The sequence below is a fragment of the Equus przewalskii genome, chromosome 2 (assembly GCF_037783145.1).
Source record: "Equus przewalskii isolate Varuska chromosome 2, EquPr2, whole genome shotgun sequence".
Classification (NCBI taxonomy): Eukaryota; Metazoa; Chordata; class Mammalia; order Perissodactyla; family Equidae; genus Equus; species Equus przewalskii.
This window is the reverse complement of record NC_091832.1, coordinates 85036203-85060646: the sequence shown is the minus strand read 5'-3', so window position 1 is coordinate 85060646 and position 24444 is coordinate 85036203. Positions and strand designations below refer to the sequence as shown.

The 24444-nt window shown below is 38.4% G+C and overlaps 1 protein-coding gene across 8 annotated transcripts in view; it reads left to right on the top strand.

Moving 5' to 3' along the window:
- Window positions 1–24444, top strand: part of ARHGAP10 (Rho GTPase activating protein 10) — a 288119-nt gene that overhangs the window by 147958 nt on the left and 115717 nt on the right. For all 8 annotated transcript variants that reach the window (XM_070611643.1, XM_070611639.1, XM_070611641.1 and 5 more), the window contains 3 exons: window positions 3484–3565; window positions 5463–5508; window positions 7536–7601. In XM_070611643.1, coding sequence (XP_070467744.1) covers window positions 3484–3565; window positions 5463–5508; window positions 7536–7601 — 194 coding nt within the window. The remainder of the gene's footprint in view (window positions 1–3483; window positions 3566–5462; window positions 5509–7535; window positions 7602–24444) is intronic.

Here is a 24444-nt window from a genome sequence, read left to right as displayed (position 1 = left end):
GCCTAACTTCCAGGGTTAGGTCAGGCGCTCCTCTCTTATTCCCATAGCACCTTGAAATCCTGAAGTTGCCTACTGAGACTGGCAGCTGAATTAGCTCGCAGACAAGTCATCTTGACTACATGATTGAACATATTTGAAGTTGAATGCTTTTATATTTGGGCATACATCTTCTGATGTCCGTATCACTCATTCTTTTTCTCCTACATAGCTGGCTTCACTCATTTACAGTTATCTGCCTGACTCCTTTGCAGCACTCTCTACAATTGTAATTAATTGATTATTTGTGATTTGTTGACCTTCTGCTTTCTCTGCTAGTACGTCAGCCCTTCGTGAGCTGTATGCTCGGCCCAGTGCCTAGCAGCACATGGTGAGGTATTCAGTAAATAATTCCTGACCCTCTGGTACAAGACCTAAAGCACAGTAGACACTCAGTGTTTATTGAATTGAATGTTTATAGACCCTGTGTTTGTATTCCCATGGCAGAGGTGGCCATTTTTGGCCTTGGGTCCCATTTTCTCGGCTAATTTTGCCGTTTCTGGATTAGAAAACATGTCAGCTTTCTATTATATTTGCTGTAACATCTTATTTTTCATTTTAAACTTTTGTTTACTTAATCATATGTTAAATGTTTGAATAAATATAATTGTTAGAGAGGTCTCCAGATATTTTTTCTCCTTTATGAGAATGGAGCATTCTTGCAGACCTGAGACCCCCCATGAGTAAATATTATTTTATCACTTCACTGATGTAAAGAAAAACATTCGTGCCATTTGAAGTTTTGCCTCACAATTTTAATTAACTCCCCTGAGCCCAGTGTGGGTTACTAAGAATAAAGGCCAAAATCTTCACGTCCTGGTTGAGAAACTTAAAACAGCCTGGTTGTCTGGGCATCTTGCCTTGATTCTTGCTCCAAAAGGATGTGTGAGTAGCAGAGCTAGAGGAGGTGAAACTTTGGTTCTGCGCTCTGTAGTGCCAAGGTGACGGTGAAGCTGGGCCAGTGCAGGAAGAGTTGGGGTAGACAATAAAGAGCCATTTTGCTGTTCAGGAGTGAGATGGGGAGATTATTGGTGATTTTTTTCCCCCCATGAAGTTCATGGAATGGAGAAAATGGTTGCAAACAAGAGCTTGTCAATTGCAGCTATAGTTACTTCATAGTGAATTTTAAGCAAATAACTTCTTCTCTTATGCTTTATAACCATCATTTGGGGAGAAAGCATAATGCCTGTGGGAGTGAGTGTTGTGAGCTCTGTGTATTCATATTTGGCTCAGTGCTTTTGGAGTACTTTATACTTTATAGTACTTTATAAAAATTGTGGTGATTATTGAATTACAGTTGATTCTTACAGCCTCCTTTACTTGAAAAAGATTATCCAGTAGTTAAAAATGAGGTGAAGTACTGTTATAGGAATGGTAACTTTAAAAAGTATATTCAATATCAAATTAGAATTAATATATATTTTCCATTTCAACCGTCTATTTTTGTTTCCGGTTTTCCATGTTTTACCTTTAATTTCTTGCCAGAAAAGTTTATTTCTATACTTTTGTTCAAATATACAAAATTTGTTTCATTCCAGAAACCACCTGCAGGTTAAGGGTAATTATTAATGGCTTTTCTACCTAGTATTCCCTCCTGATATTGAGTTTTCTGGCAGAATCTCCAAATGTATGAATAAACTGAACTGAGAAAGATTGACATTTGGGCCTGAGGGCCAACACAGGGCTCTGAGAAAATGTGAAGGAAACACACAAAATGGTTAACAGTGCTGTCTTCTTGGAAGTGGAATTGGGATGGGGTGAAAAATGACTTTCTGGTTTTATTTTGTTCATACTTAGGTGAGATTAATAAGCATGTATTTCATTTATAAATAAAGAAGAAAAAGAGAGACAGAGACAAAATAACAATTGTTTGTGAGGATGTGGAGAAATTAGAAGCCTTGTGCACTGTTGGTGGGAATGCACACAGTGCAGCTGCTGGGGCAAACCGTGTGGCAGTTCCTCAAAAAATTAAAAATAGATTACTCTATGACCCAGCGTGAGGGAAGACTTTGTTTCTCCCTACTTACAGAGTACTTCTGTATTTCAGATGTGTGAGTTTTTCCACACCAAGTAATTCTCCCAATTCTCTGTGGAGATCAACTGGATGTCCTATGATTTAACTCAATTCTGACACTAAGCAGAGCTAGTGCAGACCCCACAGATTAAGGGCTCAGTCCCACAAGACTTCCCTCCCCACTTTAGGCTCTAAATGCAAGTCCAGATTGTCACCTGTGCTTTTGACTGACTGGTTATAAATGGAGGGTTACCATGACCCTGTTGGGTTCAGTAATGTGCTGGAACGGCTCATAGAACTCAGGAAAACAGTTTACTAACTACTGCCAATTTATTACGGAAGAGAGGATTTTAAAGGATATGAATGAACAACTGGGTGAAGAGATATAAAGGGCAAGGTATGAGGGAAGGGGCTTGGAGGTTCCACGTCCTTCCTGGGCACAGCACCCTCCCACCACCTACATGTATTCACCAGCTTGGAAGCTTTCTGAAACCCAGAGATTTTTCTGGAGGCCTCTTTGCGTAGGAATGATTGATTAAATCATTGACCATTGGTGATTGAACTCAATCTCCAGCCCCTCTCTCCTCCCGAGAGGTGTGTGGGGCTGAAACTTTCAAAGGTCTGATCACATGGTTGGTTCCCCTGGCAACCATCCCTCATCCTGAGGTTCTGCGGGTGTCCCCAGCCCCATCTTCTCATTAGTATACCAAAAAACACATCATTTCGGAGATTCCAAGGGTTTTAAGAGCTGTGTGCCAGGAAATGGGGTCAGAGACCAAATATATATTTCTTATTGTGGCACACCCAGCAATTCTTCTTCTGAGTGTATATCCAAAAGAATTGAAAGGAGGGTCTCGAGGAGATATTTGTATACCTATGTTAATAGCAGCATTGTTTACAATAGCCAGAAGGTGGAAGCAACCCAAGTGTCCATTGACAGATGAACAAATAAGCCAAATATGATGTATACAAGCAATGGAATACTATTCAGCCTTAGAAAGGAAGTAAATTCTGACACATACAACATGGATGAAAATGGAGGGTATTATGCTGAGTAAATAAGCCAGTAATAAAAATACAAATGTGATATGATTCCACTTTATAAGAATTACCTAGAGTAGTCAGATTCATGGAGATAGAAAGTAGAAAGGTGATTGTCAGGGGCTAAGAGGAAAGGGGATGGGAAATTGTTTAATGGGTACAGAGTTTTAGTTTTACGAGATGAAGACTTCTGGAGATTGGTTGATCAATACACCGCCAAACTGTGCACTTCAAAATGGTTAGGGTAGTAAAGTTTATGTTATGTGTATTTTAGCACAATTAAAAATTTAAAAAACACAACTTAATCACCACAAAACAACATTTGGAAGTAGGAAAGGAGGTTTGTTTTTAGCGGCCAAGGGATAACCTGATCTGTTACTGGTGTCTTTCAGGCCTGGTGTTTCCCTGACCATGCAGGCATTTTCCGAAGAGGAAAGGAAGCAGTGGTTGGAGGCGCTGGGTGGAAAAGAAGCTGTAAGAATAATCAGTGGTTGAGTTTTATTTCAAATCCTTTAGAGTTGTGTTCATTTTTATGTTATTTTTGCTTTATAGTATTTGGAAAAAGTTCCCTGCTGAAACCGGTGTTTGAATTCATCTTGGAAGCATCCAGTAGTCTAGTAATTTGGCTTGAGGTAGCAACAGCACACATAAGACTGGTATATCATTAGTTTTTATTTTTGGTTTTTCTTGACTTTGCCACTCGGTTTTGCTTCACTTGAGGAAGCCATCTAAATTCTCAATTTCTTCTTTCCCACGGACAATATTTTGGGTGATGAACACAATAAATGCTTGCAGTTCATTTTGATCTCAGTAGAGATGGAACAGTAAATATGAGGTAGTGCAAGCAATATTATAAGTGACTGCTGTAGTTATTTTGCTCGATTTAACAATTTATTGGTTAGCCTAATGGTTTACAGTATTGTGTAGCCTTCGCGAGTGGGCCTCTGTATTCAGGCTGGGTTGAGGAATAAATTAAAGGCAGTGATATAGATGCAGAGGCACTGGAATTCAGGCTGTGTGCCGCTTTATTCAAGCACCACTTTCATTTCGGTAGACTGTTGCCTTTGGGAATAGAGAATTCAGCAAATCATATATTGAGTTGGGGACTAGGTGAGGATAAGTACAGAAAATGCCATAGAACTAATTTAAATAAACTCAAAGTATTATGACTCTAAATCAACTGATAGTGCAGGTACCAGGTGGGCTTATCTGGAAAGCATTTGCCATTTCAGTTGGGTTTAAAAAAAGGGAAAGAGAATGGCTTGCAAAGCGGAAGAGGGTTCCTATATAGTAAAAAGAGAGGTGTCAGAATAGAGCTTGTGAAATGGGCCAAAGGTAGGAAATGGAGGCAAGGAGGCTGGGCAGCAATGCGTGTGGCAGTCCTGATGTGGTGTTTGAAAAATGAAAACCCAAATCACACATTTTGAAAATAGATGCTATAGAGGAGAATGTGTCATTCTTGGGGAAAAAAAGTAGTGATCAGATTTGTGTATCATTTTATTGTATTTGATCTGCATTTAGCCTTCGTAGTTTTGTTTCTGTCTATTCTTAATTTGTCCTTGAAATTTTTAGCTGGGAGTCAAGAGTACTTACAGCATTAATAGTTACCAAGATCCAAAACAGATTATACTAATTCTCTGGAGTAAAGGTGATGCACTGACTAGAATTTAGCTCCCCAGAGATTCCAGAAGTGCTTTGAAAGTGAGTTTGCATAGCAAAAAGATTCCGTGAGTAAGTCATTGAGAGATAGTCTGTCGTCAAAGGCAGGGTAACCTTGCAGACATATATAACCTCTCCTTTAGAATAAAGAGCCAAGTAATTAATTTGAGATACAAAGACAAAGGCAAGTCTGGAGAAAGAAAATATTCAGCTATGTGTTTATGTGGGGACACTGAAAGTGCTGTGTATTTTTTCCAGGTGCCGTGTTTATGTCTTGCAAATAACAGTCAGCGCTAGAATTCTTAGAGGCAGCCTGGAATTATCACTTAGTTATTTCAGATGTAGTTATTTGAATAATGGGTGGGAGTCATCTCTTTCTTAAGTACATATCAGATTTTAGAAATAGTGGTGAAAAAATGAGCTTTATCTTATTGTTTAGAATGCAGCAATTTTTTTTGGTCATTCTATACCTGTAAGGCTGAGCATTTCAAATTTACATAAACTTTCAAAAAGTTTCTGAAGAATCATGGCACTGTCATCTTATTTTTGCTAGGAAGGTGCCCCTTTTTGTTGTTTATCTTGGCATTTGAGCACGAAAGTATATAATTAACCAGTATTGGTGTATTTTTTTTGCATGGTTGTAGGTATGCCTACTTGAATTGTTTATATTGATTTGTTAAAAATATTGTTTCCCCTTTTTCTCTTTTGCTAGCTGTTCCATAGTTTTAATAGAGCCATCGTCCCAAGACCAGAAGGAAGTAAGTGCTAATTCATAAAAATGACTCTTTGTCCCTGTTTTTCATGAGTTACTTTGTTTTCAGTACTGACGGTCAACCTGTTGGTGGGTGCTCACTCTGCACCCTCTGTATGTTGGTCCTCCACATACTATATGTATTCTCTCTTATCCACTGAGGAGCTCCGCAGATTTTCCTGGACCGCTGTAACCTTCATTGATCTTTCCTATCTCTGAGCTTTCTTTTCTTTAGTCTTGTCTTCAAATCCCAAATACTTTATCTACAATTCTCTTTGATATTTCTTCTTATACCCTTAAATGAACACATAAGAGTTTCAGGTATGCATCTTTCAACAGGAAGTTGTAAGCTCCTCTGCATAGGAGCTGTTTATCAGGTCTCCTGTTCCCGGCCCCTGTCACTTCCACCCTTGATGTTCTTTATCCTTAAAGTCTCTGAGTATAGGCTATGCAAATACTACAGCATTGTACTTTTGAAAATAATGACAAATAGTGACCAAACGTATTGAGATATTCTAGGATAATGACCTTCACATGCATTGTATGCGCTAGAGGAAAATGAAGTACTGCCTAGCTCTGTGCTCTTGATTTTTACTGAGATAAAGTAAAAATCTGACCAAACTTGCTGGATTCTTTATTAATCTACTTTTGATATCTTTGGAGAAATTAAGGCTACATTTATCAAATGTCCATGGTTTGGAAACATTACGTTATGTAACACGTTACATAATTATCATGATGTGTCTGTCACTTGAGCCTATGCTTGAATGAAGGACATCTCCTGTAGCCTGGCCCTGGACATTGACAGGGTGCTATGGAACCTTGTAAATCGACCAGAGCACCTTCTTAATGTCTTCTCACTTGTCTTTCTCCTCTTCCTCCTTCCTTTCTTTCTTTTTCTTACCTGTCTTCATCTTTCTTTTCTTTTCTCCTTCTCTCTTTCCTTTCTTTTCTTATATTTTATAGAAAAATGAAAGCATGCCCTTTTTGGGAAAAATAGTTTTGCTAAGCAAAATGTTGTAAATAGTGGATCCTAAACAGTACACCACTGCCCAATTTTCCTCATTTCCATTCTCTTCAAGCTTAGCATTAAACCTGCAAAGTTCGCATTCATGGATTGTTCATTCTATCTCCTCTGAGAGCCAAGAATTAGTATTACTAGTTCTGAATACAGAGGAAAAAGCATCCGCTTTCCCTGATTTCATTTTTGAAACAAGAATTGTCTTTTATTAGGATATTCAAATATGCCAGCCTAATCATAGGCAAACATCTATTAGAGAAAAATATGAAACTGTATTTTCAAAACAATCTTTTCTACTACATGAATCATCTGTTAAATTCATTATGAAAGTCAAATATTATTTTAAACACTTAGAGAACAGTATAAAATATGAAATTTTTTTTCAAGCTCATGGCCCAAATAATACTTTTAGAAGGTGTTTCTTAAGTTTCACCCCCAGGTTAAAAAAGGAAAAGGTTGTTGTTAATTCTCCAATTTTCAGGTAATTTAAAGATCTTTACTCTTAAATATAATTTTTAAAAAAACTGAGCTGTTGTTGAAATTTTGGCAAAATTGTATCTTAACTATTTCTGGATAGCTTCCCCTAAAGATTTGTATCACTTTTTCCTCCACTGTTTAAAAGAAGTTATATTTAATACTTTAAAAGTTATTTTAGTTTTTGGGTGGTGAACATGATGTAGTCTACACAGAAATTGAAATATAATGTACACCCCACATTTATGTAATGTTATAAATCAGTGTTAGCGCAATTAAAAAAATTTAAAATCTCAAAAAAATTTTAAATTATAAATTTATTTATAAACTTGGGAATAGATGTCCTAATATTTCAGTAAGTGCCTCTCTAAATGTGTGAAATTTTCATTTACATTATTTAAATACATAATGGCCGTTAGCTTTCTTTTTTTAATAGTGAAATAAAAATTAGATTGATTTAAATAATTTTTTCCTACTTTTTGAGGAAGAGAAATGTAATTAATTGTGCCCTTAATATTTTATAACTGTATTTCTTTTAGGTGCACAGTTGGATAAGATGGGATTCACAATTCTCAGAAAATGCATCAGTGCAGTTGAAACACGAGGTAACACGATTGTCTGAGTTATTTTATTCTTGAAAGTCTATAGGTATGTAAAATCTGAGTCATTTAAAATACTTATTGCATGGTTAGGTGTTGTAGAATGAGATACATTAATGCACAATGCACATTCTAGATGTCAGAGATTCAGAGATTTGTCCTACTATGACAGGATGGGATTTTCCTTTTTATTTACTTATTTCTCCCCTGCATTGAAACATGAAGTCACTGCTGAAATGAGAATTGTTAGAAGAATCAGCGGTGTCGAACAGCCAGTGTTAATCACTTTTATTCATTCACTATTAAGATATTTCCATCTTCCATTGTCAAATTGGCCTCCATTTAAAAAAATCAGTTTCATTCAGGTGTAATTTACATATAGTAAAATTCACTGACTTTGACTGTACAAGTTGAATTTTGACAAATGTATGTAGTAGTTGTGTAACTACCACCACAATCATAAAAGGTTTCTATCTCCTTCCAAAATTCCTTTGTGCCCCTTTGCCATCAATCCCACTCCTTCCTTGGCCCGTGGCAACCGCTGAGCTGCTTTTTATCACTCTAGTTCTGTTTTTTTTTTTTTTTCTTTAGCATTTTATATAGATGGAATCATGCAGTGTGTTGTTTTTTGAGTCTGACTTCTTTATTTAGCCTCGTGCTTTTAAGATTCGTCTTCTTGGATATATTCTTAGCTCATTTCTTTTTATTGCCAGGTAGTATTTCATTATGTGTGTATACTGCAATTTTTTATCCATTCTTCTGTTGATAAAAATATTTGGATGGTTTCCATTTTAAATTTAAAAAGAAAGCTAATTTCGTCTTCAACCAAAAGCTCAAAGGCATTTTCTTTAGAGTCCCTAAGGAAAAATAGGGACTTGACACTTTGCAGCCATGCCAGCAGACTTTGGAGAAACTAAATATTGAATATTGCAAAATAGACTCTTTCTGGAGGATGAATTTCTCATTGTTTAGAGACCTAGTGAAGTATGAATAAATCGAATATTTCATTCACTCTTCTATATTGTATATACCAGTTCTACTTTGGATGACTTAGTGGGATGAAGCATTTCATTCATGTTTTCTGTGAAAACAAAGTCTTTGTTATAAAGCCAGGACTACCACCTGTGAAATTAGAGTGCTGGATAACAGATGAATACGAGCTCTTTTATGATTTGGGGATTTGCCCATTGATAATAAAAACCCAAGCCACAGAAAGCCTTTTCTCCCATGCTCTCTTACAGCGACAATTCAGTCTGTGACAGATTTTCATTCATTTCAACCTGCACTAACTTGAGCTGACAAATTTGTTCATTTCCTAGTGCTTCAAAAATTTCCTAAATTTAGAAAAAATACTGTGGTTTTTATATCTCTCACTTCATCATTCATGTTTCTGTTTATCTCAAGATCCTGAAGCAAAGAGCCTTAATTGTATCACTTGCATGCTTATTATTTTGATAAATTATTTCTCAAAAAGATATGTATTATACATACCTGCTTTTGCCTGAACAGATAAAGATCAGAATGCTGTCTGATTGGTATATGTAATTTTATGAGGTGTTATGTACATTAAATGGAACACATATACTAGAATCTGCGTGTATTGAGTGTATTTTTATTATAAATATATAAATTGTTGGATGTTTTTGACAGAAGGAGGAGTCTACATATTTTAAGTTAGGTTTTCCCATTTAAAAATAAAAAACAAAAAATATGTTTTTCTTTTGAAATCTCTTATTCCTTAAGGTCTTCCGTTACTGAAGCCTTTGCTTATATGGAGTTAATAGACTAAAAATAGAGTTAAAAGAATCAGTGGTCGGACCATATTAATAAAAATGATGAGGAACATTGTAGAATCTCTGAGGCTTTTGTCCTAGATTTGGAAGTTCCTTCAAGGAATATTGCTCTTAAAGATTTCCCTCAAATCAGCTATCATGGCTGTTGATCTTTTATTATGCTCCAGGTGTTATTGCCTCACTTTTTTCCATCAGTCAGGATAAAGCTAGTTTATGTTCTTGTCACAAGAAACCCACAGTCTCTGTGGCTAAAACAATAAGCTTATTTTATTTCTTAAGCATTGGTGAAGGGGCTCTGCTCATCACTGATACCTGGGCTTAAAGGTTCCTGGTTGCCTTTGCAAGCCAACCGAGTTAAAGGTACCTAGTTGCCTTACCAGAGGGAAACGGCTCTTGGAGGGCTTTGGACCAGTGAGTGAATGAATGTTCTGGCCTTGAGGTGAGTTACATGTGCTCACAGTTAATTGGGCAGAAATAGCCAGATGGCCCCACTCGACCCCAAAGAGTTTAGGAAGCACAACCCTCCCATGAGCCTGGAAAACACGTAGAGAGCTGGAAATATTTGATGACTAGCATTACTGTGTGTACTTCGTGGGTCTACATGCCTAATAGCCAGAGCCATTTAATGAGATCTGATTGAAGAATTATTTTTAATCACTGTTTTCAGTGTTAAAGCAGATAGTGTACCGTTTTCCTACCTTGTTCTTTTAAAAATGACATAAAAGCTTTTCTTTTTCTTTAAAAATAACCCGACCTAAACCCAAGCAAACAAACAAACAGAAAAGTTCTGAAGAAAATTGCACAATGTTCTTTTCCTTCTCTCGGTAACAGGCGACTTATCACAGTTAAACCCTCGTTCTGATCTGAAGCCACTCAGTTCATCGGTATTTATTGAGCAATCACAGGGGATACGTAGCCTTGCCCTAGGCCTTTGGGATTCATATTGAAGGTTGGTAGCATATAATCCTTGATCCATTAATGGTAGACAAAATATAGAGATTTGAAACAATTTAAGTATACAAGATAGTAAAATAAAAGTGTTACAAGTTTGCATAGATTAAGAGAATTTGAATGCATGTTGATGGATTGTTGAGTATTGATGTTAATCGAGGAGTATGTTTAGGAATAGGCTTCCTTGGATTTGAAGGATAGGAAAGTATATTTTGGCATTTAGAGAATCCTCAGCAAAGATGTGGAGACAGAATGTGACAGAAACAAGCCAGACTTGGCCAGAAAGGAAGCATGAAGAAACAGATTAAAAGCAGGTACTTGGGTATTTGCATTTAAATGTGAAGGAACTGGGTAAGTATTAGGGGGTGGTGGAGAAGGGAGTAGCAGGCTTAGAAAGGCAAGTATGAAAACTAGAATTGGCCGTATGTGGGATGATTTGTGCAAAGGAGCCCCAGAGTTCTGCCTTGTTTGGAGTATTCCGTAGAGGAGGTGGCTGATGGAGGGTGATGGGTTTGGCAGTGGGTTTAGATAGCACAGATACATCTGAGTGATTTAGCAGATGAAGAAGTAGGTTGTGTTCAGCAGTTGGTTGTACATAGAAGATTAGAGTTCTGCAAGGAATTTCACCTTCAAACTTTGGTTTGGGAAACAAAGGATATTTGAGAAACTTGGGTCCCAGGCAGACTTGATGACAGATAGCAGGATTACTAGGGTGCTTCTTGAAAATGCAGATTCCTGGGCTCAGTCAGCTTTATCAAATCCGAGTCCTTTGTAGCTGGGCCTCTGCTGTAGACAGTGAGAGCTCCAACAGGAGTAGTCAAGTGGAGAGAGGAATTTTCTCATCTGCTTTTAGAGGCTAGAAGAAGCCACGTGGGCTTTCCTGAGACAATAGAGTTTATCAGGACTGTGAATCATGGATCCATGTAGCTTTGGGATTGCGAGAGTGAGCAGGGTAGAAGTGTAGGGTAGAACTTCCATCCTAAAAAGTGAGGTTGAGAGAAGAAATAACAAAATGGCTCAAAGTGGGCGAGTTTCAGTGTTTCAGAAGCCTAGGGCAGTTCAAATTTCAGACACTTTGTAGGTGAACCCAGGGTAAATGCAGAAGTGTTCATGACACCTCTTGGTCACTCATCCTACTGCTTCGCTTCCAGCCCCTCTTACTTGCTCTCTCTGTGTGACACCTAGTTTCTGGGGCCCTGGGGTAGTGTGTCTCTTTGTGGGAAAACACCTCATCATTCTCAATCAGTTTTACTCAACCTTTCCTCCATTGTCTTGGCCCTGCCGAAAACAAAATGTTACTGTGCAGCCACCATGATCTGTGACTCTCGTGATAGGGTCTGCTGTTCGCCTGCATCTCTGGACGAAGATGAGGGGCTCATTCTTTTCCTTTGCTCTCTTGGGCCTCTGAAACACCACCAACTCAGGGCTTCCCTAAGGAGCCAGCGCATAAGCTGAGTTCTAAAGGATGAGAAGGAATTGTCCAGGTGCACAATGCAGGTTGTCAGAAGGAAGGATTTGGGCAGAGGAAAGAGTGGGGGTTGAAGTGTAGATGTTTGAAAGAACATGATGCATCTGGGCCCTAAGAGTCTTTAGACAAGACCAGAGGGATGGCACAAGAGGAGTGTGGGAGGCAGAGGTGCTTGGATTGCTCCACAAAAGGTTTACCTCTCCGCGGATCAGTAGAAGTTGTCAAGGTTTATGCTCCGCAGTGGTGCAGTATGATAGACGTTTTGAAAATATTCTTAACCTCTCATACCCGTAGTTCCTAAAAGAATGTAACTAGGAAGTTCATTTACACTGCTTACCCCGACCCATGTTTGTGAAGATAAAACTCATTTTTGTACAGAGTAGATATTCATTAAATGTATTTCTTTGTTTCCTCTTTCCCCTGGATTGTTTTATTTGTGAAACGTCCATCTTCCTCATTTGGCAGTTATATTTGCCTGGTATTGTTTGTATTACACATATTTATTGTGTTTCTAGAACTTTATTGTCTCCTTGGAGTGGAGACAATGTCTTATTTATCCTTTGCTTGCCTCTTTTCATTTCTAAGTACAGTCAATGCCTTACACTCATAGTATGCACTCAATCAGTAATTGCTTTTTGCTTGAGTATTCAGAGAGTTGACTAAAATGCCACGTTGGCAATATTATGTGTTCCAAGAATTTGTAAATTTATTGGAAGAATTTATTCTTCTACTTGTGGTTGGAATTAATACTTCCAATTAACAAAAGTAGGATTGGTTTTCACTCCTTTATGAATTTGTCAACATCTGTCTGAATTATGGGGTATATTTTCGACATAGATAGAAAGGTACATCATGTTATGTGTGAAAGAGTCTTAAGATTTCAGAGCTTGGAGGGTTATTGCATAATTTCCTTAGGTAAGTAACTCCCCTTCCTATAAAGGAACCACCTCCCATGCCAATTATATTGTCTTTTTCTGGAAATGCATGATACCTAGTTTTTCAGGTGCATGCATTGCAAAATATGCAAAAACAAAGTAAGACTGTGTTGCTTAAAACTTCTTTTAGTTGCTGTTTTTTAAATAGTCATCATGATTTAAAACTAAATTTGTATGCCACTTTTGTTTATGAAGTTTCTCTTAAAAAATCTTCCATATGTGAATAATTTGAATATTCACTTTAATTTCTAGAGTATGGCATTAAAACGTCGGTCTAGGCAAGCTGTCAGTTATCAAATTCAGCATTGTAACAAGCTGTGAATTCATGGGATAGAAGTAGGAAGCCACATCTAAGATGTGACAGTCTTTGATTTGTCACATGTAAAAGTGAATTTCCCTTTGAAAAGCAAAGTTTTAGGTTTTTGGAAAATCTTACTGAAGTTGGCTTGAGGAGTTTTCTGCTTCCAGAGCACTTCTGGAATTATATGGGGTCTTAAGATGGGCCTGGTAGAAGATGACAATGTATAGTTTCAGTATTAATCTTTGTGGGAAACAAGACACCCAAAGTGAACTTGCAACATATTTTATCGTGATTGCACTTTAATCTTAAACTGCCAAGGGCAAATTATGTGCAAAATGAAGAAAGTAAAGAACAGCTGTCCCCAGGAAATTTACAGCAAGTAAACTAGAGTTTCTCGCTCGCTCCTGTCTCTTTTTTAATCAGAATGGGTGTGAGATGAGTGTGGGTGGATACAGAGGACAGTCTTACGTGGGAGGGAGCTGAAGAGTCTTGTGGTGTCTGCAGAAATGCAAATGCGAAATTGAAATCCTAAATCCAGGCAAGTCAGGACTGATAATTCATTTTCTCAATTTGTAATCTTCCTTGTTTTAAGAATAAATAAGCTTTCAAAGCTATTAGCTTCCACATGAATGGTTGAGTAAAATTAATAGGGACAAATGGTTAAACTACCTTGCTACAGAGCAGCATGCTAGGTTTTGTGTGTTTGGTTCAAATTTTGAGGAGGTCTGCGGCATTTGGTTGTAAGGCTCTTTGGAACTCGGCATAGTGGTGCAGAGCATAAGCTCAGAAGTCAGCCTTGACTGGAATCTGTTTCACCACTTATCACCTCTGCAACCATGGCAAGTTAGTTACTTAATCTCTTGTGTCTTGATTTTATCGTGCTTAATATGGGATGATGGTAACATCTCGATAGGCCCGTTGTAGCAATGAAAAGAGAATAATGGGGACATTGGCATATATTGAATGCTCAGTCAATATGAGTTGCTTATTTAGAGACAAATCTATTAATTGAAGCCAATCATAATTGAGTAGTCCCATTAGTTGATTCAAGTTTCTGGGCACACTGAGAAACTTTGTTTAGTTTTTTAAAAATAGTAATTTACATAGAGAAGTAAATCACCTGAGTTCATTTAGTAATTTTCTGTGGCTCTTGTAACAAGCAGCAAAATTAACTGGTTTGGCTTTCAACTGATATTCCTGAGTGCTTTGTGGATACTTGAGCAGTAAAATGGCCAGGGGGCAGTGAAGAAAAAGAAAAGGCTCAGAAAGAAGACCATAGCTTTTAGATTATTTCAGGCTTTCCCCAAAAAGAGATCATCCAGGGTTGCCCTAACATTGATTTAGTCCCTGGTGCCAAAGCTGCTCTGAGGGGGAGAGGCAGGTGGCAGCAGCGAGACACCATTACGACTTTTCTAACGTTCTGATCTCTGTAGAGAAGGGATGAAAGGAGTCTTGCAAAAAGCAGCAGCCAACTTTTGCCTTGAGTTTGAGTCTCTTTTCTGGTTTATATAAGTAAAATGTTTTAACTAAAACTTGAGCTACATGAGTGATGAGTTTGAAAATAAAATGTACTTTTATTTAGCTATCCCGTCTATTGCAGCTTACTTTAATATGTAACCTATTCCTGGGCATGCACATGTTTGGTGGGATTTAGTCAAGATTTTTTGGATGTTTCTTGCAGGAAAGATACTGGAGGGAAAAATGGTTGGAGATATGGTTTCTATTTTTAAAGATTCACTTGAGTCTAGTTTCAAGACAGTGATGGCTCTGGGATTTTATGCTACTTTCATGTGAACGAGTTATCCTACATAGTTTCATGGATGCTAGTAGAAGACACAAGGTTCCTGGATCAGAGATGAGGGACAGTTTATTACTCTCAGGAGCTACAGTATTGCATTTTGTGCTGGTTCCCTGAGCCTCATTTCCCAAGGGCACTGCAAAGAGGGCCAGATGATATTTGAACACACAGGGGCTTGTGTTACAGGAGAAAAAACTCTGAATCTAGGAAACTTGACTCTTTTATCATGGTTGGCAAGCATGGCTGCCCTTTGCTCTGAAGGGAGACACTATCTCTATTTTCCAAGGCTGCACGGAAACCTGCTCTTTGCTCCAGAGGGAGATTCTGGAATAGATGGTGTTCACTCACCCTGGGGGGTTGCTGGCAGAGGTAGGTGGGTGAGTATGACGTGAGAAGATGTTCTGTGAGTAGTCGAGGCCAGAGTGTGGCAGATTCCAGGTGCTGTGCTGCATATTTGCCTCAGTCCTGTAGGTAGTAGTGAGACATTGACAGATTTGAGCAGGGGTGTGTTCAGATCTTTGGCAGGAAGTGGAATTGATGGGAGCAGGGTATGGGGTGGGGGAGAGATGGGAAGCCGGATGGCTGGTTGGATTTTAGAAATAATCCAAATAAGAGATGATAGAGGCTTAAACTAGAGGATTGGCAATGGAAAGAAGGGGATGGATGGGAAGAGACTTGGCAGAAAAACAGAATCCTGTGACCTGTTGGATGTAGGAGGTAAGGGAAAGGGAAAAGTAAAATCTGACTGAGATTTCTAGTCAAGGTAGATGAAGACTTCCTTGGCCAGGACAGAGCATGTAAGAGAAGCAGTAGGTTTAGGAGGAATGTAGATTGATTTTGGATATCCTGAAGTCAAAGTACCTGTGATATTGTCAGAAATAGAATGAAGGCAACAGGGGAGATGTTGGGCATCATTTTCAGAGAGGTGAAGTTTTGAGTGTTAGAAAGTCATTCCAGTGGATGATGAGGTAAGAAGATAATGAGGTAAAGGGCAGAATCTTTGGGGATCTTTGCATGTAGGGGATGAGAGGAAGAAAACTAATGAAGGAGATAGCCAAGGGGGTAGGAGGAGAATCAAGAAAGTGTGGTGTAAAGGAATCCACAAGAGGGGAGATTCCAAAGAGGAGGAAGTCCACTGTGTCAAATGCTCTAGAAAGTTCAGATAGGGAGAGGACCAAGAAACAACCATTGGGTTTAGTGGTTGGGAAGGCAAGAACCTAGAGAAGAGCCAGGTGTACAGGTAGTATTTCTTACTTGTTATTCTTACAAGAACCCTATGAGACAGTGGTATTTCTCCATTTTACTTGAGTAAGTGAAGTGAAGAGACTTGCTTTGACTTGTGTGAGTCTCAGAGCTGGAAAGCAACATTGTACAACTCAAATCCATCCCAGACTGAGTTTTTTGATGCTGGTGCTCTTAACCACAATGAACATGAGGAGGCTCTATCGGCTGATCTTCTGAGGATGTGAGAGATGAAGCAAGGAATAAAGAGAAGACAAATTGTACACCATCAGTTCAAGAAAGATTTGCCCCCTTTGCTGAGAATCTCTGTAATACCTTGGGAAGTCTCTTCATGGCAGACATAATGTCAGTGTGGAATCTGTATCTGATGACATTTAAAATCCTAATAAATGGCATTTTATGTTTTCTGAATATTTAGTGTACTCTAGCTCACCCAATCTCTACAAGACTCAGTAGATAGTTGAGAAGATGTCCTCTTTATTAGACTCAGATGCATATGAGGAATCTGAGGCTCAGAACAAGTTCAGTAAACCTGTCACAGTTCATCCAACTAGAAAGTGGCGGAGCTGAGATTAGGATCCTGGTCTCCTGACCCTAAGTCAGTATTTTCCTATGGCAGTAGAAGTAAGGTGAGAGGAAGAGTTGGTTGACAAAGCAACTTAGTGGTAATAAGGGAAGCTGAATTCTGCCAGAGGGCTTGAATGCTGTGAGGTACTCCTTTCCCCAAGGTTCACGCTGAGGAAGGACAGAGGGAAGGGCAGGTTGAATGAGTCATAGCTAGTGCCTTTGTTCCATCCTGAGACAGCTAGGCTTCAGACCTCTGGGGAGCGTTTGGGACACCAAGTGTTACTAATGAAGGAGGAGATTCTATGTTATTCTGTAGCTTTCCTCTTGCCCCTATTTAAGCACCCTGCCCACTGGCTTGGTACAAGGAATAGTAAAAAGCGGTTGGTTGTCTGGTCTGAAGCAAAAATTCTTTCTCTTGTGTTGGCTAGAAACTAGACAAGAGGCCATCTTCACAGCGTATTGGCAATGTACAGTCCATTCTGACCCTAATACAGAGGTAGCAGCTAATAAACCAAATACCCTTTGTATTTGAGACTTGGATTTGAGATGATGAGACTTAGAGTCAAGCCTAGATTTGTCTGAAGAGTCTTGAAATTATCAGTACTTCCAGAAATATTGGCTTAGACCTGAAATTGGATATTTGCCTTGTGCTTTTTGTGTACTTCTCGCTTGTGCTGGGATGGGAAGCAGTAGCAGAAGTGGATGTGACGGGCAGCCTCGGTAGGCACAGCTGCCCTCATTGTGCCAAGCTGTTGGACTTCTGAGCTCAGTCTCTGGTTGGTTTGGGTGTGGGAAGACCATGTGAGTGAAATCATAAGACCTTTCCTGAAAGTGTCTGCTGGCGGGGAGGCTATTCATCATACTACAGAAATGGATTCATATGAAAAGACTATGTGAGGGCCAACATGAAAGTGAAAGCAAGACTTCACAGGAAGGGAAAATGCAGATTACTTCCTGGCAGATAGTAGCTCTCTGTCATGTTTTTCTGTCTGCTGCCCAAATAATTATCATCCTGGGGAGAAATTCCAAATGTACTGGTGAAGGGGAATTTTATATTTTCCGTGAGTCATCCATATTAAATAAACTTTGACTCTCTTCCCAACATGTGGTTTATTTTATGAAAGTGGACTGTAGGCTACATGCCCTTGGTTAGGGTGACTTTTATATGTCTTGTGCCTGGCTTTTTGATATTAATTTTTATTTTATGCTACAATTAAAGTGTTTAATGAGTGCTGGGCATGTGAGGCTCATGCAAATGCTTTACGAACATTATCCCCTTTAATTTTCACAACAGTCTCGTTCCATCATTACTCTCATTTTCCAAATAAAGAAGCTGAGACAGAGATTGAGTAACTTGCCAGGTCGCACAACTGGGAGAGGCTGGAGGTAGAAGTTTCCAGGATATCAGTAATCTCGATAATAATTTATATCTTACAACCTTAACAAATCTGTGTTTCCAGGATATGCTCTTTTTTTTTAATGAGGGCCCCAAGATCTAGAAAGGTTAAAATGTTACTGAGTATCATTTTGAGCTGCTTATCTTTGTACAGCTATAATCTTCTAACTGTGCTCGTGCTTAGAAATTCTCTTACCCTGCTTTTTGAAGTACTTAATGCATTGTAAGTGTTAAAAACAGTGCATTTTTTTCTACTAAAGTTTTAGAATTCTGTAATTATATAAATATAGTATCTTAAATTTATGATGTCAAGTGTTATTGTCACTTTCATGGGACACAGCAAATCATTCTTGGTTTTGTCTGCTTATATTTAAAACTAATTTAATATAAACATGCTTTTTTTTTTTTTTACAGAACCTTAAAATGTTATGAATTGCTCAGTATCTTGGAAGAGTATCTTTGTGTATGAACCTGTTTATTTTTGTGTAACTCAGCACAGTGGATAACCTGGAAAGTGTTTAATATACTTACACAGACACATAAGCATAGTGCTTATTGAGGATTAGTTATAAATGTACGGTAAAGAACACATCAAATTTTTTTAATTCACCTATGACCTGGAACAATATTCATGAGCCTCGTCATTGCTCTTCTTTGAGTCATCTTTATAGCACATCATTCTTAGCCTTGTTGCTAGATGTTCCCTCACAAGTTTTTCCTAATCATTTTGCCTATAGTGCTTTTTTCCTTTTATTTTCGAGAATCTCTCAAGATTAGTTAATATTTACAATTATGGTTAACATTTGTATGTATATAAAATTGTATGTTTGTTCATTACATAGCCCTTAGGAGACTTTGTCTTTGCGGTGCTGGTGGGATATGTATATCTATATTTGTATTTATGCATGCGCATGCCTCATTAATAATGACATGTTGCAGACTTTTGATGTCAATCTTGTGAATGTGAACATGAGCATTAATGACCTTTCACCTCTGTCGTCAGCACGCACAAGTGTAAAGAAGCAGTTCACCTGTTCCACAAAAATTGATCAATTACCTCATTGTATCAGGCACTCTGCTGGTTACCAGATGAAGGCTGAATGAATGTTCATTTACAGACCCATGGAAGTTGATTATTTATGTAGAATCCTACACCTGGAGAATTTTTTAAAATAATTTTTTGCCTGTTACCATCAAAAGTATTTATGTTCCACTTTGAGCTTTACTCCTTAATGCTATCGCTATCTTTTCTAGTTATAAATAACTTTTTCTGTCTCTCTTTATTTTCTTTCCATATTCCTTTACTCATCAACTTATTAATCATGTATTCAGTTTATTCATTAATTTATTCAGTTCATTTGTTAAATGTTTACCCTGTGCTGAGGACCATGCAAGGTGTTAAGAATACTGAGCTACTGGGGATAGAATCTACTCTTGAAGCCAAAAAAGAGAGGAAAGACTTTATGGCTGGGTTGGTCTCAAGTTGCTCTCTCTTTTAATTTTAATTCTCTTTTTAATTTTACCCTGTGTCTTCACTTTTTTCTGTCTTTGTGCTTAAAATATACTGTTTGCAATAATTTATATGAAATTAACAGGAAATAAAATGTTATATAATTTCCAGCCTATCTTCTCATTTATTTACAATTTCTCCTTCCTTTCATTTTGTATTCATCTTCTCCCTGTTTACCTTTCCTGTGTGTCTGTGTGTCTGTGTGTCTGTGTCTGTGTCTGTGTCTGTATGTAGGTGTGAGTGAATTACCAGTCTTTTCTCTCCGGCTTCCTTGACTCTAAATGCCACTTTGTGTTTTCTTCTTACCACATTTACTTGCCAGTTGCAGCCACTCCAGCCTTTGCCTCCACCTCTATTGTTTAACTGAATTTATCCACCCTTTAGGTTTTATTTTTCTCTTGCATCTAATTATTTTATTGTTCCACAGTGTCTCTTCTCTTTTGCTTCTCTAGCCCACCTACAGGGGCCTCTGGTTGCCCATGGGTGTTCAGTAGTTCCGTGCAGGTGTTTTCTGGAGCTGAATAGACTCTGGCTCTAGGTAGCATCCTTTGGGTTCTGAGAGGGAGACGGCTGGACAGAGATGATGATGAAACTTGACTGATTCCCTTCTTGACCCTCTCCTCAAGGAAGATATGGGTAGTGCTCTATGACAGCACTGTGTGAGATTGGAGGAGACAGGTGGTGGGAAGTCAGATGCATTTGATTTCACCTTATCCACTTTGCCCAGGGACAGCTGTCGTCCACTACTCATCACTGTAATGGAGAGCACTTACCTTTTCTTTACTGCCTATCAGAACCAATCTGATTTATTAAAAGAAAAAAAATCTTTGGGCCTATAAACACTTTGATCAGTTTACAAATTTTTGTCAAAAATTAGAAAGTGTTGTAGTAATGATATCTATCAGTGAGCCTTGATATTCTGAATAAGTTTTAATAACTTGAATATTTTAACTTGAAGTTTTCACTTCCTAATTGCAATATCTGTTTTGGCCTAAGTCAAATCTGTATGTGTAATTCTAAATTAATTTCAAGTTGAATCATCCTAGCCATGCCTATTCTGTACCCAACTATTCTTTGCAAGGCACCATAAAAGCTTTTAAAGACAAAAAATCAAACACCAAGGTTGACGGTATGTTTCCAGATAATATCTCTGTGTATTTGGGGAGAGAACGTAGAACACAGGTCCGTGATTCTTAATCTGAAAATTCTGAGGTTGGCTGTGCTTTAGAGAAGATAATATGGAACGTATGCTGTATAGTATACAACACCTCCAGATAGGTTTGGTGTAGAAATTACTTTTAACGTGGTGAAATATGAATATTCATACTGAATGGGGAAAAATACAGACTTAACCTGATGTCAGGTCAAATATTCCGATTTTTCATTTTGGGAATTGTGAATACGAGACTGTGGACTTGTTTTAAAATGTAATCAAGTGTCAAAAGGAACTAATTATGAGTCATGTTCTGAAAAAGGGACTATCACTGTGGGGTGGTATCAGAAAAGGAGAGATTTGATCTAGTTTTGAAGGTCTGGATGGGACTTTATTTTGCTCACTGTTGAATCTTGGGCGGCTAGGATAGCGCCTGGCACATATTTGATGAATAAATATTGGACAGATGAGTAAGTTGTGAGGAGAAGGGGAGGAATGCTGCTCTCAGAGGAGACTTCTGCCTGAGGTGGGAATGAATTTGGTTGTTTGTGGGTAATAGTTGGGGATCTGCTCTGATTAAGGCCAATACTCTGCAGTAAATGTGGGTTGGCGAGGTGGGGCCCATTTGAATGTTTATGTCTTTATGCCTTACATACTTGTTCAGCTGAGGAATTTGGACTTGATCTGATGGCTTACTCTTCAATGGGAATGGAAGAGATCTCACATGATCAAAGTGGTTTGAAAAATACAAACAGAAAAAAAACGATGATGATGTTCAGAATGGATTATGGTTGTGTGTCTCCCTGCAAGGATGGCTTAAGAAATGTGTGTGCATAAAATTCAAGACTGTGTTGAAGAAGCAGAGGTTAGTCTGAAGTTTGAAGAAAATGTGGACATTGACCTATTGAATTTGGAAAGTGACAGAGACGAAGTCAAAGAGAATTTCAGAATTCTCATACTTGGCAATTAGAAATAGTGATCTCAGGGTCGGCTCGGTGGCACAGCAGTTAAGTTTGCATGTTCTTCTTTGGTGGCCCACGGTTCGCCGGTTCGGATCCTGGGTGTGGACATGGCACCGCTTGGCAAGCCATGCTGTGGTGGGCATCCCATATATAAAGTAGAGGAAGATGGATGGTCACGGATGTTGTCTCAGGGCCAGTCTTCCTCAGCAAAAAGGAGAATTGGTGGCAGATGTTAGCTCAGGGCTAATCTTCCTCAAAAAAAAAAAAAGAGAAAATAAATAGTGATCCGTTTGGCTGAAAGATGGAAATTTGGAAGAGAAGCTGGAGAGGATATGATAAACCCACTCATAGGACTTGGCATATCTATTGGTTTTTATTCTTCCATGTATCTGTTTCATGTCTTTTGTATGACATGTATGTGTCCATAGATATAGAGTATGTTACAATTCTCTTAGTCCAGAGCTTTTATGGACAGTGTAACAAGAAACGAAAATCCTACACAACTTGAATGTGTATGTTTTACATGCTGTTTCCAAGCTGCTTCCGTGCAAGGTTTATTTAAATTTCATTTTTAAAAAAGTTAAAAGTGTGTTGAGTAGCATTAATTCCCCTTTGCACCCTTCATTATGCATTAGCAATTAACTCTCCTTCTCTCCGGTTGATGAACTTGAACTTGATCAATTATCTGATAGTAATTACCAGCACAGAGTGATGATTATTGCTGAAGTAACGTTCTTATTTCATTTCTCCGTATATTTCAGGCACTTCTCGTTCAGGGATGTTTGTTTGACTGCAGAGTATGACTTGCTCTTTTGGCTTCTGGCTCCGAGGTCAAACTGTTTTAGGTTTCTTAAATAGATCAGGATTGAAAAAAACCCTCTGGTATTTTAAATTCTGGCCATGGCCTTCTGGCCTCTAGGAGAAGGCAGGAGTGAGGCCCAGTCTTTTCTCCTGTAATAGGCTCAAACTCTGATTTTTGTGTTTTTTGACAATTTCCTTTTCTTTTTTCCAACTGCTGGCAGGGCTGACCTGTATTTGTCTCCTCTGCTGGAGTCAGTGAGCATTCTCCCTCCGGAAGGTGCCTCTCTGCTGCTTTGATTTGTTAGCGTTCTGAATAGACATGAGTAGACTGAAGGGCTAGCCTTTGCTCTTCTGGTTCTTTGAGTTCTATTGAGATCGTTGAGAGAGGCATATGTGTTTGCTAGGGCTGCCATTATAAAGTGCCACAGACTGGGGACTTAAACAACAGAAGTTTGTTTTCTCACAATTCTCAGAGCTGGAAATCTGAGATCAAGGTGTGTGGGTTGGTTTCTTCCAAGGCCTCTCTCCTTGGCTTGCTGATGGCCATCCTCTCCCTGTGTTTTCATGTTGTCTTCCCTCTGTGTGTGTATCTGTGTCCTAATCTCTTCTTATAAGGAGACCAGTTGTATTGGATTAGGGCCCACCCTAATGACCTCATTTCAACGGAATTACCTCTTTTAAAGACCTTGTTTCCAAATATAGTCATATTCTGAGATTCTGGGTATTAGGAATTCAACATGCGAATTTTGGGGGAGCATAGTGTGACACATAAAAGACAAATAGGACATTTGAGAAGCTTAAAAAAAAGAATAAGGAGAAATAAATAAAAGGCAAAAAAGAGAAGTAGAAGGGAAAGAAATACTCATTTTTGCAAGGAGTAATAAGAGCTTGTGTGTGTGTGTTATATTTGACAGAATACGTGTTGGTATCATCTCATTTCTCTCCCACAGTAACAGGGCACTTCCTTGATCTCAGATGCAGCATCAAGACTCAGAGAGGTTTCCTGTCTTGCCCTAGGTCTCCGAGCTCAGGAGGGACTGAGCTGTGACTTGAATCCAGTTCTTTAGACTCTGTCTGATATTCTTTTCATCACCCTGTGCAGGGAGGCGAAAAGAAAGTAAGATCCCTTGGGCAAATTTGGCGGCCTTTTTGCTGTTGTGTTGTTTTGGAAACTTTGGGGATTAGAGGCATCACCTCTTTGTGAGCCAGTCATGTTCTTGTTAGCTTTAACCTTGGTAGTGCAGAAAATAAACACAAGCAGAAAGCTGCAATTCTTTTGAAAAATAAAGAGAAGAAGTCACGTATTTTGGAAGTCATTATTTTATTATGAAAGTTTTCAAGCATAAAAAAAAGTAGACAGTGTGGTACAATGAACTCCCATGTTCTTATTGCTCAGACTCAACAATGACCAGGATTTTGCTGAAATTGCCTCCTCTATCCTTCCCTCGATCTTAAAGCAAATTTAAGATAATGTTACTTTCACTCCTTTCAGTGTGTAACTTAAAAAATATAGACATTTTCTGACATAATGCGACTCTAAGTTTCCTGATTGCCTCGAAAATGTCCTTTTACAATTGGTTTGTTCAAATCAGAATCCAAACAAGGCCATGAGTTCAACGTCCTAAATTATGTTTGACCATAAACATTCTTGCCTTTACTTCTTGTCTGCTGTGCACAGGGATCCTTTGTTGCCAGCTCTCTGCACAAAGAGACTGCCGGGACTGGATTCGTTTTGATGGGTTGTATGTGGTGATACTCATTTGAAGATTCAGAGCTTCTAACTGGACAGTGCATGTAACATCTCTTAAAAAAAAACCCAAAAAACCAAAACCAGTTCTGTCCTAGTTTTAAATGCATTTCCATGGTCTTCAAGAGTCATCCAAACAATGATTTTTTTCTGTGTACTTATCGGCACCATATTATTTTTAAAAGGCTAAAACTTTTTGAGAAAAATGTCCAGAATAAGTAAACA